The sequence below is a fragment of the Misgurnus anguillicaudatus genome, chromosome 3 (assembly GCF_027580225.2).
Source record: "Misgurnus anguillicaudatus chromosome 3, ASM2758022v2, whole genome shotgun sequence".
Lineage (NCBI taxonomy): Eukaryota > Metazoa > Chordata > Actinopteri > Cypriniformes > Cobitidae > Misgurnus > Misgurnus anguillicaudatus.
In genome coordinates this window covers 18,305,363-18,319,189 of record NC_073339.2, presented here as the reverse complement: position 1 = coordinate 18,319,189, position 13,827 = coordinate 18,305,363, and the positions used below count along the sequence as shown (strand labels likewise).

The following is a 13,827-nucleotide window of genomic DNA, read 5'->3' as shown; positions in this document are numbered from 1 at the left end:
ACAATGTTTTACTCCAAACTTTCTGCTGTCAAGTAAATATTCTGTTCTTTTTGCTGAATGTTTTACTTTATAATAATTGACAAATTAGTGGCATAATTAATAATTCTTACGTAGTATTTTCACTATTAAAAGCACAGGAAATTTGTGCATTTGTGAATTGTACATTATAAATTACCCAAAATGTAATAGCCTCACTTGAATTAATTTGTTTTGACTTATCAAACTTTTATTTCTACGTAAAATGAATGAAAATGTTTTGCCATAATAACATTACATTTTAATATGTTACTGTCGTTAAAATGTGATTAAGATGCTGTTATTTGTTTGTGTTATGCATTCTTCCTAAATACTTTGACACTTTACCTTTAAAAGTTCGCGGGATGCATTATTTAAAAAAAATGTTTTATTAAATTTGCCATGACGGTAAATAAACACGCCTATGGTGAGTGACATTTGACTCTCCATTCAGGGATTCAGTTACACCTCTCTGCATGTTGAGGGCAGTGAAGAGCCGAATCCAGTTTCACTTTGATAGCAACCTGCGTACTGGTGTCATTGCTCCTCACATACAATGGCTTTGACCCGGTTCGAGCGGTTTTTGGGCCGCCTGCTTCGAGCTGTGGTGTGGATGCTGTTCGCCGCTTTTAAGCTGTTTGCACCCCAGCAGCGGCACGGCGGAGTTTCCCGACTTCCTTCAATTACTAACCCACTTCTGCTGCTCCCAGCAATGCAGCTTGCCAGAAAGATCCGTCGGAAGGAAGTAAGATGTAAAAATGCATAAACGCTGTGTAGGTTTATCTGTGATAATTAACCGACAATTGTTACTCTTTGAATGATGTTACGGCAAAGATCTTTATTTTACACCCGGAGCGCGGAAGAGATGCGCAAGGTAACATGTAATGAATGCTGGGAGTTGTAGTTATGGCTCACAAACCATATAACGTTAGTTAAAATGTAACTACTTTATTGACATCACATTGTATTAGTTAATATAGCTCCAGTGATTAATGCACAATCTGGCTATGAAGCGTATTAAAATAAGAAGACTAGCTTAAATGAATTCCTAGCTTAAGGCTGTTCAAAGGTCAGCAGCAGCAATAAAACCTATTTTTTTAGGGTTATTAAAGGAAAAGTCACACAAAAATGAAGATTATTTTATTTACCCACAGTTGTCATTACAAATGTATTGTCAGATTAAAAAGGTATTTATTGTACAACTCAGGTCATGTTTACTTGATGACAGTGGTCCTCAAACTTTTGCCTCCCTTGTGTTGGATGGATCCCTTTGTGGCCCCCTAAACACAGAACAAAATATCAAACTTAGAATATTAATAAGAAACATATTTAATTATGCAACCCTACTGAAAAAAACTGCATCAGCTGGTTTTGCTGGTGTAGCAAGCAGGTCTAGCTGTGTTTTGGCTGCTCCTATCATGCATCTTCAACTCTAGTTATACTGTACGCATGTGTGAATATCAAGTGTTATGTAAACTGAATCATCATAATTGTTTAACTAACACACTAAGAAGACAAAAGCATTTGCTACCAGTCTCATTGTAGTAAAAAGTACCATAGTTGTTTTAAACTATGTAATATGTATATAATGCATATAAAGAACACAAACCAACACATTATCTGTGAAAGGTTATCCCATTTATTTTCTGTGTTTTTATTGCTGAAGGTTGACATTTGTGGCATCTTGGAAAACATTTCGATTTTACTGGGAGATTTTTAATGCTGATATCGCACAGCTTGCATCTTTATATAAACATTTTGATATAAAGTAATATTTTTATTCTTTCTTCCTGATTGTCTTTCAGCTGTGTACCCCAGTTGTGTTTTCTATAGTGACTTATATCACATTGTGTAATCTAAACTCTTCTTGTTTTGCCTTTAGGTAACAAGTGTTGAAGTGGTCCAGGCCTACATTGACCGCATTCAGGAAGTCAACCCACTTATCAATGCAATGGTCAAGGACAGGTGAATGAGTGCAGAGGTCATTTCTGTTTTTCTCCTAAAACTTCTCTTAAAACTTCTTTTATCTTTCATTTAGGTTTTCTGCTGCCCTTCAGGAAGCTGCACAGGTAGATAAACTTATAGAGGAAGAGACGGGAGGAGAGGACGTGTTGGAGGACAGGCTACCTCTGCTTGGAGTGCCCATCACTGTTAAAGAGGCCTTTGCCCTGCAAGGTACCAGACCAGTAATGTACATTTAATTGTTTTACATTTGTCCTGTAGTCAAACTCGTATTTTAGGGATAGTTCACCCAAAACTGAAAACTCAATTTCAAAAAAGATATTTTGACAAATGATGGTAATCACACTGTTGACGGTACCCATTGACTTCCATAGTATTTGTTTTTCCTACCATTAACTGTGTGATTACCATCACTTTTCTCAATATCATTTTTTTTATGTTCTACACAATAAAGAAACTCATAAAGGTTTAGAACAACATTAGGGGGAGTAAATGATGATGACGATTTTCATTTTGGGGTGAACCAGTGTGTCATTTTTTCCTTTTATCATTTTTTTAACATTTGGTTGACTGAATTCCTTTAAATCTGTAAACCCTGTTGCTGAGTAGAGCTTTCGAAACTTGTTTGCAATAGTAAAAATAGTTTGTTAGAGAAAATAGTTTAAAAGCCTGTTTGTTGATGCTAATGGTGCAGCCTTGAGCTGTAAAATGACCTAGTATGTCTGTAGATTGACACTTTGGGTTTTCTTCCTACATAGGAATGCCAAACTCCACAGGTCTGTTGACCAGAAAGGATCTAGTTTCAACGGTAGATGCCCCATCTGTTGCTCTGTTGAAGAGGGCAGGAGCGATTCCTCTGGGTGTGACAAACTGCAGTGAACTCTGTATGTGGCTAGAGTCTCACAATCACCTGTATGGCATCACGAATAACCCCTACAACCTAGAGAGAATTGTTGGCGGCAGCTCAGGTCTTTTTTCACACATACAGTACATGCACATACTGACGCTTTAGTTAACCACAGTAAAAAAGACAGAAATAGCAAAAACATTAATTTTACAAATATTGTACACACTGCAAGAACAAATGTTCTTATTATTTTTGTCTTGTTTTCAGTAAAAATATCTAAAAATTCTTAAATTAAGATGCTTTTTCTTGATGAGCAAAACAACCCAAGAAACCAAGTCTAATGGACCAAAAATATCAAATTTAAGTGATTTTGTGCATAAAACAAGCAAAAAAGCTGCCAATGGGGTAAGCACATTTTTCTAGAATTTTTGTTGAATTTAGTGTTTAAGAAAAAAATTTTGCTTACCCCATTGGCAGATTTTTTTTGCTTGTTTTATGCACAAAACCACTTAAATTTGATATTTACATTTTTATTTTTGGTCTAAAAACTAGACTTATTTTCTTGGGTCATTTTGCTCATCAAGAAAAAGCATCTTAATTTAAGAATTTTTAGATATTTTTACTGAAAATAAGACAAAAATACTAAGAAATGTTTTTTTTGAAAATCATTTTTTTTGCAGTGAACACTACCGGTCAAAAGTTTAGAGTCACATCTTCTCATAATCCTAAAAACCTTTTATCTAAAGACTTAAATGTTTGGATTTTTTGTTTTGTACTGTAAAAAACACTTGTAACAACATATTAATTAGGCTACTTTTATTACAAAACGAAACTTTTAAAATGATTTTGAAATGGGTGACTAAATAATGAAGAAAAGCACCCAATAAGAGCTTATAATATTGTGTAAAAAGCATCCCAGGATGATACATTAAAAAGCTTCATGATAAAATGCAAATGGTACATTATTGCGAAATTGTTAAAGGAATAGTCTACTCATTTTCAATATTAAAATATGTTATTACCTTAACAAAGAATAGTTGATACATCCCTCTATCATCTGTGTGCGTGCACGTAAGCGCTGGAGCGCGCTGCGATGCTTGGATAGCATTTAGTTTAGCCCCAATCATTCAATGGTACCATTTAGAGATAAAGTTAGAAGTGACCAAACACATCAACGTTTTTCCTATTTAAGACGAGTAGTTATATGAGCAAGTTTGGTGGTACAAAATAAAACGTAGCGCTTTTCTAAGCGGATTTAAAAGAGGAACTATATTTTATGGCGTAATAGCACTTATGGGAGTACTTCGACTCGGCGCAGTAACACCCTCCCTCTCCCATTATGAGAGGGAGAAGGGGAGCGGACTTTTCAGGCGAGTCGAAGTACTCCCAAAAGTGCTATTACGCTATAAAATATAGTTCTTCTTTTAAATCCGCTTAGAAAAGCGCTACGTTTTATTTTGTACCACCAAACTTGCTCGTATAACTACTCGTCTTAAATAGGAAAAACGTTGATGTGTTTGGTCACTTCTAACTTTATCTCTAAATGGTACCATTGAATGAATGGGGCTAAGCTAAATGCTATCGAAGCGTCGCAGCGCGCTCCATCGCTTACGTGCACGCACACAGATGATAGAGGGATGTATCAACAATTCTTAGTTAAGGTAATAACATATTTTAATATTGAAAATGAGTAGACTATTCCTTTAACAAAGGTAGCTATTTCGAAGATGCTCAAATATGCCATAGTATTGATTGATTTAGATTTTCTTGTCAAAACATATTTCCCACCATAGTAACAAATTTAGTTTTTCTATAGTCTTCACTATTATGTGGGGAAAATGAGTAGTTAATTTTAAACTTTTGACCGGTAATGTACATGTGCCATCTGTTGTGTTTTTCTTTAGTTTTGCATACATTTTACATACACTACACATCTGTTAAAAGGTTAGTTCACCCCAAAATTGGAATTTGATCATGGATCACTTGCCCCTGTGTCGCTCTGGACCGCGGAGTCCTTCGGTTGTCTTCGGAACACATTTTTGGATGTTTTTGTTGAGAACCGGGAGGCTTTTTACTGTCCCATAGACTGCAGTTTTGTTTTAACAATCAAGCCCAGAAAAGAATAAAGGACAGCGCTTAAAAGGACCATGTTAACAGTTTAATAATAATATTATGAAGTGAGGAGAAGACTTGTGTCTGCAAAGAAAACAAAACAAACTCTCTTATTTAACTATTTATTCTCCTCCTTGGTCGTTCAGTGCAAGCGTTGAATGGGATCGTTTGTGTTGTTTTCTTTGCACACAAAAGTCATCTCGTCGCTTTATAATTTTATTATTGAACTACTGATGAAACATGGACCTTTTTGGCAATGTTTTTTATTCTTTTACTGGGCTTGATTGTGAAAATTAAACTGCAGTCTATGGGACAGTCACAAGCCACCGGGTTGTCATCAAAAATACCTAAAAATGTGTTCTGAAGACAATCGAAGGACTTTGTGGTTTAGAACGACACAGGGGTAAGTGATTTATGGCCAGATTTTAATTTTGGGGTGAACTAACCCTTTAAGAATGTCTAAAATTTTGTTGGTTTGCTTATTACATGTCACCAATTTAGGCACACAACATTTTCATTTACTATAAGTTTTCACTCTTTAAACTAAGAATTTACAAATGCTTTTACTTTCAGGAGGTGAGGGCAGTATTTTGGCAGCCGGTGCCTCTGTTATCGGAATTGGGTCTGATATCGGGGGCAGCATCCGTATTCCTTGCTTTTTCAATGGTATTTTTGGACACAAGCCATCAGTAGGTAAGAAAAGTGTATGCAGTTCAAAAGGCAAATTTCTGGTCTCTATCATGAAGCCAACACGGCAGTGACTTAAACTGCAATTCATCGACTGGCCACTAGAGTCTGGCTCCAAAAGGGAGTCAAACCCCATTGACCCCCCCATGTTAAAATGCCCAACTTTAAAGCAGAAATAAATATGTTTACAGCCTGGTACAAAAAGTGTTTTTGGTCTGTATAGCTAATTTTGCCCTTCATAAGAACTTTATGGGGGGTACATTTTTTTGTAACTCATCTGTTTAAATTGTGTTAAGCCTTAAAGTTCTGCATAATTAAGGGCGTGGCCACTTTAGTGACAGGTGAACTGCCACTGCTGTTACTACTGTCGAGCTACCCGCCTCTTTGCCCATTTTCGGTTATCCACCAGTGACGCACAGGCAGTGACGCACTGCCAAGATGTCTCCGACAGGCTCCGACAATGCTCTTTACAAACCTATGGGTGACGTCACTGACACTATGTCCATATTTTTTTTACAGTCTATAGTGCAGTTTTGGAAGATTGTAAAATTGTGGTGATGTTTCATGGATGTGCTTCCATGCTTAAAAAAGGCCATGCTGTAACAGGGACATACCAAAGATGACTTAAATATACTTTAATTGTTATGCTTGATAATATGTGACCCTGCCTGTGAAATCCAGTCTCATTATCAAATTATGAAATTTTAGGGCATGAATGTTTGATTTCCCATTAATTTCAATCTCCAACCTTTTTTTAATCGTTGAAATGGCCTTATTAAGTCAATATTAAAATTATCAAGGTATTTACAGAATGCTCTTTACATTTTGTGGAATGCTTTTATCTAGAAAACTGCAAATCACAAAAAAATTAATTTAGCTGGGTTACATGTATTGAATATATATGTGTGTAATAAAAACAGTAAATGTTTACAATTAAGTTAATAATTAACCATCATCTAGTAGTTTTTAACCCCACTAGGTGGCAGTATATAGTACATTAATATAGCAAAGAAACACAAACTACTTCAGTTTTCTTTCTACAAACAGGTATTGTAAGCAATGATGGGCAGCATCCTCCACCCTCCGGACTGCAGATGGGATTTCTGTGTACTGGACCTATGTGCCGCTATGCCGAAGACCTTATTCCAATGTTAAACATCATGGGAGGACCCAATGCACACAAGTAATACTACAGTCAACAGATTGACTAGATAGATAAAGTCATCATACACCACTGCTCCAAAATATGAGATTAACATAACTGTATTAAATATTTGAACTTGCTGCTGCAGTGAATTAACCACAATTTTGTAGCAACCCAGATTGTCTCTCTCATTCTCTGTCTGTCTCTGTTCGTTGTTTGTAGATTGTCCCTCTCTGATAAAGTCGATTTAAAGAAGCTAAGGTTCTTTTCAGTTCCCCACAACGGAGGTTCTCCTCTGGTCTCCCCAGTGGATCCAGAACTACTTCAGGCACAGAAGATGGTAAGTAGGTATTGTCTGCATATCCTTTAGCACATCTCAGAAAAAAGGGTATATGCGTTGTCACTGGGACTGTACCTTATCAAAAGGTCCTAATATGTTCCAGTATGTACCTCTAAGGTACCAAAATGCACCTTTTATGTACAAAAGTGTACCTTTTGAAAAGGTTCCGCCCCAGTGACAACTTTTGTACCTTCTTGTACCTTTATTTGAGAGTGTATTATGGATGTGATATTCGTCTCATATTGGACTTGACATTGTTTTCTTAGGTGGTTAAACGTTTAGAGGAAGACCTTGGTGTCAAAGTTCAAGAGCTGTTTATTCCTCAGCTGAAGTACTCCTTTCAGATCTGGGGAACTATGATGGCTTCACCTGGCAAGGACGGGAAAGTGAGTGTTCTGTCTTGCCTCCAACAATTTAGCTAGTTGGACTGGTTCATTAAGCAAATTAAAATAAATAAGTTTTGGCCTAGAAAATGCTAGTTGTCATGTTTTTTGTGTGATTATCTTAACCTTATTCATCTCAGCTTCCTACAACCTTTGCTGAACTAATGAGTGAAGGTGGAAAGAAGGTGTGGCCTGTCTGGGAGCTGTTCAAGTGGTTCCTGGGATTTTCCTCTCATACCATAGCAGCAATAGGTATGTGAGGACATTTTAAAGGAATAGTTCACAAAAAATGTAAGTTAATTTAACAAATACTTATGATGTTGTTCCAAAACTAAGTCAGTGTATTTTTTCTTGTATACTATTATTAAATTGCTCTCACTTTCTTTCCTTCTGTGATTCTCAGATTTTGATTTTTCTATAATAAAAGTTAAAGCTTTTTCTTGCAAGAAGTACCTTCAGTCCAATCTAAAGGGGTCTAAAGATCCATTTAAAGGAATATTCCACTTCCATAAAAAATGTAGATCATTTATTCACTCCAATGTCATCCTGTGTCTTTTTTGTACTTTTTTTAGGGAAACATTCCAAGATTTGTCTACATATAGTGGACTTAGTGGACCTTAATGGTTTATAGTTTTAATGCAGCTTAAAATGGCTCTAAAAGATCCTAACCGAGGCATAAGGGTCTTATCTGGCGAAACGATCAGGATTTTCGCCAATAAATAAATAATTAAATAAATAAAAATTATTACTCTTTAACCAAATTTTTCTGGAGTGAACCAATAAAGACATAAACTTCTTGGATAAAATTGGGGTGAGCAAATAATCAGGATGTTCTTATTATGAAAGTGGAGTAAACGATTGTCTACAATAGTGTAATTGTCATTTCCCTTTCTCTTTCTCAGGTCTGGCTTTAGTTGAGATGTTCCAGAGTTCCCATCCATCTCCATTCATTGTCCAGCAGAAGGATAGTCTGCAGCAGGATCTGGAGAAGTTGCTAGGCACAGATGGTGTGCTGCTGTACCCTTCTCATCCCCAAATCGCCCCCAAACACCACCACCCAATATTCACGCCTTTCAACTTCTCTTACACTGGTAAAATCAGATTTTAATGCAGTTTCATTAAAAAAATTGCATTCCAATACATTTTTAACTGAAAATTTCACTAGGTGTAAATGTGAAAACCAGCAACACGAAAAGTGCCTTAAATATAATAAGTAATGTAATATAAATTATTAAAGAATTAGTCAATTTTCTTAAAACAAAAAATCCAGATAATTTACTCACCACCATGTCATCCAAAATGTTAATGTCTTTCTTTGTTCAGTCGAGAAGAAATTATGTTTTTTGAGGAAAACATTCCAGGATTTTTCTCATTTTAATGGACCCCAACAAGTAACAGTTTTAATGTAGTTTAAAAGGACTCTAAACGATCCCAAACGAGGCATAAGGGTCTTATCTAGCGAAACGATTGTCATTTTTTACAAGAAAAACAAAAAACATGCACCTTAAAACCACAACTTCTCGCCTGTCTCTGGTCCTGTGACGCGCCAGTGCGACCTCACGTAATTGCGTAATGCCGTGGAAAGGTCACGTGTTACACATATGAAACGCTCATTTGCGGATCATTTTAAACAATTTACTGACACAAAGACATTAAGAAGTAACATTCCACATACAACAACGTCGGAACGGTCCTCTTTCTCCACACTTGTAAACACTGGGGCGTAGTTTCGCATACTTCACCTCTTGTCGTGATGACGTATTGTGTGAGGTCGTGCTGGCGCGTCACATGACCAGAGATAGACGAGAAGTTGTGGTTTAAAAGTGCATATGTTTTATTATTCTTGTCAAATATGACAATCGTTTCGCTAGATAAGACCCTAATGCCTCGTTTGGGATTGTTTAGAGTCCTTTGAAACTGCAATTTTAAACTACATTAAAACTGTTACGTGTTGGTGTCCATTAAAGTTCATTAAAATGAGAAAAATACTGGAATGTTTTCCTCAAAAAACATAATTTCTTCTCGACTGAACAAAGAAAGACATCAACATTTTGGATGACATGGTGGTGATTAAATTATCAGGATTTTTTTAAGAAAATGGACTAATCCTTTAAGTATTAAACAACACATATATGCCCCTCATTGTGTAAGCTGGACTTTACTATGTAGGTTGTAAGTAAGTGTAGGTTGTTATATGACATACTGAATAGGACGATAAATGGTTTGTTGCCAATATTTACATTATATTTGCATAGTCAGCAGCAGGGCTTGTGTGACCCTAGTCCAGATTATGTAAATGGGTCCCTCAAATGTAAAAAAATTGTAGATTCCTCCATATGTGTGTCAGTATTTATTTAAAGGTTTTATTACACAAAATGTATATTAAGATGAAAAGTTTGATGTCTAACCATTAGGGGCAGTTCCCGGACAGGGTTTAGATGGCACGGATATGTGTGTCAAGAAATGTCAGTGCAAGATGTTTTTAAATTAAGAGAGTTCAAACATGCATTTTAGTCTGGGACTAGGATAAACCCTTACTGTAAACACTGAGGTGCGGTTTTAACGGAAAGTCAGTAAAAGTAAAACCATCAGGTGTATCAGATCTAGTTCTGTTGTAACGCTGCTGTTTTGAAATTAATTATCTTTGTCTATTCACGTTTTAGGTATCTTTAATATACTGGGCCTGCCAGTTACCCAGTGTCCATTGGGCCTGAGCTCAGAGGGTTTGCCTTTGGGTGTACAAATCGTGGCAGGAAAATTACAAGACCGTCTCTCTTTGGCCACTGCTCTCTACCTGGAGAATGCTTTTGGTGGCTGGAGAGACCCAGGCACGACAACAGCCAAACCTTGATCTACTTCATGTATTAAAATATACAGTATAACAACAGGACTACATAACCAACAGTACATACCACGCACAGCATATGTAAACATCCAAAGCTTAGTGACAGCTATCCAACATGTTTAAGAGGGCTGTATTTGTCTTATTATTTAAAAAGTTGGTATTAATATAGAAAATCTAGAAAAAATTGCCTCGGCTGATTATATAAGACAGCTATCAACTTTATAATTGCATAAGAAATTATGTAAGTCATTTCATAACATCCTTTGTACAGTAAACAATATGCATTTGTTTACTTTCATGCACTGGAACAATGATGTTTAATGAAATATTTGTGCTGCTTTCACCTAACAGGCTTTTTAAGAGCAGGCTCTTTTTTGTGAAAAATCTGTCTGATATTTTAAAATATTTTGTTTCTGTTGTATATTGTGAAAGCAAGAGAATGTTTTGTATTATTGAGAGAATAACACAAAGCAGTTTTATTTACAATAGCCTGGGTATTTTGAATGCTGGACACTGACATTTATTTTTACCATTTATAAATCCATTTAATTTTGTTTAAATATTCCTCAGTTGCAGAGCAGTGCAGAAAAGCATGGAATAACATTTTGTAATTTGTTGATATGTTTACTATAACATAAGTATATTTAATAAGCAGTAATTATATTAAAAATAAATTTAAAAAATGCTTCCTGCGTACTTTCTGTTCAAAGTGTAAACTAAAGAAAGGCACACAAGGCACGAGTTAATTTTTTAGGTTCAGTTTCAGAATAGAAATATGACTTTTATTACTAAATTTCCTTTCATTAGTAAATTAAATGTTGTGAATGTCTTATCAAAAAAACACAATTTCCGAGGTAACCGCTTGACCTTATAAACTGTTTGAAAACATTGTGGCCAGGGATTTATACTTCAGATCACCACAAATATCTAAAGCATCTACTTTACTGTAAACAGTAATGTATAGGAAAGGAATCAATCAGAGGACTCAATTTAGGAGTTTCCTGAAGATGATAAGAGCAACTTTAAAGGGATAGTTCACCCAAAAATAAACATTCTTTCATAATTTACTCACTCTCACGAATTTCTTTGTTCTAATGAACACAAAGGAAGATTTTTTTGAGAAATGTTTGTAACCAAACCCCATTCACTTCCATATTAATTTTTTTCTATATTAATTTACTTTAGAAGTGAATGGGGCCCATGAATGGTTTAGTTACAAACATTTTTCAAAATATCTTCCCTTGTGTTCATCAGAACAAAGAAATTTATACAGGTTTGTAACAAGATGAAGGTGAGTAAATGATGACAGAATCTTCATTTTTGGGTGAATTATCCCTTTAATGGTGTAAATAACATTTTGCAAACAGCTGATGGATTTTAGAAAAGCCCAAGAATTCAGAAATGCTAAAGGTGTTTTTCTAACTAGAACACATCTCACATTGGTTACAATTGTTTAAAACAAGTTTGTGTGTTAAGAGCAAAGGACTGCTATTATAGTCAATATCAATTCAACACATGAGAAGGCCTTAAAAAGTGGTTTAAACCACATTTGCAGTAGGAAGATTTTATGATCAATGTCATTGTTTAGTTAGTGAAGCTTTAAATAAACCCACAACATTGTATGAATGTAATTGTCACTGTCAGTAAGAAGTTACACCACAAGGTGACAGCATTTTCACATGGTTGCACATCTATGGCACAAAGTGATTTAACAAATTTTATCATCTAAGCAAGTGGAAAAGATCAGTTGATCGTTTTATTGCTTTTCCACCTAACAAATTATGTAATAACATAAATTTAGCCAAAAGCATATTAAATACACTAAAACATTACATTCTAAAAAAACATGATCTGCCAGATTGCAAATCTGTTTTAATCTTTGTATTTTTCTATGTTGAAGGCACATTTCTGTTTTCACTTTTACAGCATGTTGATGTATCTGAATTATTAAATAGATTAAACCAAGTGTGGAATCCCCACCACCATCATTACATAAAACAGGATGCAATTGTTTAATCCAAAGCGATTTGTGTTATGAGGGGATTTAACACAATGCTCTAAAGGTTGAGCTACAGACACACTTCTGAGATCATCTGATCTTTTAGGGCAAACATTTAGGGCTATATAACCGGCCTCTTGAGCAGATGTGATTGTGAACTAAAGGCTTTCTTTGCAAATGGACACACAAACACCTGGAATCTCTGAATAGCTACCGGCCTGAATGTTGTAGGAGAGGAAGAGTGGCAGCGTTTCGTATCTGTGGCAACACAAACGCATGGACTTCAAAGAGCAAGGACTAATTATTGCAGATCCTATTACAACACACTCCCAATCTCATGCATTTTACATTAGTGTTCAAAGAAAATGATTAACATACGATTGAATGGGATGGAATGAGACATCACACGACAGGCTGAGTTAAATGGAAGGTGGTCAAACAAAACATAAAGGGGTGGTTTCCCGGACAGGGTTTAGATTCATCTAGGACTAGGCATTAGATATATTAGGACATTTAAGTAGTTTTTACAAACAAAAATACAATACAAAAAACAATACTTTTTTTAAGAATTTTAGTCTGAGACTAAGATAAGCCCTGTCCTGGAAACCGCCCTAAAAACATACTGCAGCATACAATTTTTGTGAATGCAATTACTTTGTGGTACGTAATGGTGCGAACATTGTTTACTGTATTATACATTCTTCTTTGACCATGACAAAAAAATAAACTTATGATTTGAATGTATAGCTATTAATTTATTATTTCACCATTTTACCATTAATGACAAACAGTTGTGAAATTGTTTGATTTAGGCAGTGATTGTATTGTCAAATACAATTACATTTTGATTAACAGAAAGGACAAGTTTATCACATCTTCATCATTACAATGAGGATGTAAATTCAAGTTCAAAATAATATTTAGGATAGGTAAACCATAGTGTTTGAAATAAAATGTTTAAACAAACAAACATTTAAGTGTGATTTCAGTCACTACTACCCAAACTCTCCACTGACACTGACACAAGGGGAGCTGCAGCGCCTGTATAAACGAGACATTATCAGATGACTTTTAAATATGTGTTATGTGTATTAATATTTGCTGCAAGGTAAACCTTGCAAAATATTTAAATAAATACTCACGTGTGAATTTTTTTTTTATAAACAAACCAAAAATTATGAGAATTAAATGTCAAAGCAATAAAACAGGCAATTAATCGTCATAATCGGCACAATTTATTAAACAATTAATTGTCACCCGAATTTCATAATCGTGACAGCCCTAACAGTAATGCCTGACAAAATACACCTATACAATTTCCTCTATTAGTCCTTTAAATAATGCACTGCAATTCCACCACCATGTAGAAACTCTGTACATAAGAGACTTTATTCGAAGACATAGGCTACTTGTTTGATTTTATAGCACCAAAACAGTTGCTTTGGATCGTAACGATAGAAGAACCATTTTTAGTGCCATATAGCCCCGGTGAA

At 35.3% G+C, this 13,827-nt stretch overlaps 1 protein-coding gene across 1 annotated transcript; it reads left to right on the top strand.

Moving 5' to 3' along the window:
* Nucleotides 1-451: 451 nt before the first annotated feature.
* faah2a (fatty acid amide hydrolase 2a) lies at nt 452-11,020 on the top strand. Its single transcript, XM_055204998.2, has 11 exons — nt 452-760; nt 1,898-1,980; nt 2,054-2,190; nt 2,736-2,945; nt 5,510-5,629; nt 6,671-6,806; nt 6,990-7,107; nt 7,374-7,493; nt 7,631-7,742; nt 8,393-8,581; nt 10,154-11,020. Exons 1-11 carry the CDS (start codon nt 572-574, stop codon nt 10,339-10,341), a joined length of 1,602 nt encoding a protein of 533 aa, XP_055060973.2. The 5' UTR covers nt 452-571; the 3' UTR covers nt 10,342-11,020.
* The last annotated feature ends 2,807 nt before the right edge of the window (nt 11,021-13,827 follow it).

What these genes read in the sequence shown, in the direction of transcription:
- faah2a (XM_055204998.2), top strand. Translation starts at nt 572, where the DNA reads ATGGCTTTGACCCGGTTCGAGCGGTTTTTGGGCCGCCTGCTTCGAGCT. An exon ending in AATTGTTGGCGGCAGCTCAG is followed by an intron (nt 2,946 to 5,509) that starts GTCTTTTTTCAC and finishes TTTTACTTTCAG; the next exon opens with GAGGTGAGGGCAGTATTTTG. An exon ending in CACCTGGCAAGGACGGGAAA is followed by an intron (nt 7,494 to 7,630) that starts GTGAGTGTTCTG and finishes TATTCATCTCAG; the next exon opens with CTTCCTACAACCTTTGCTGA.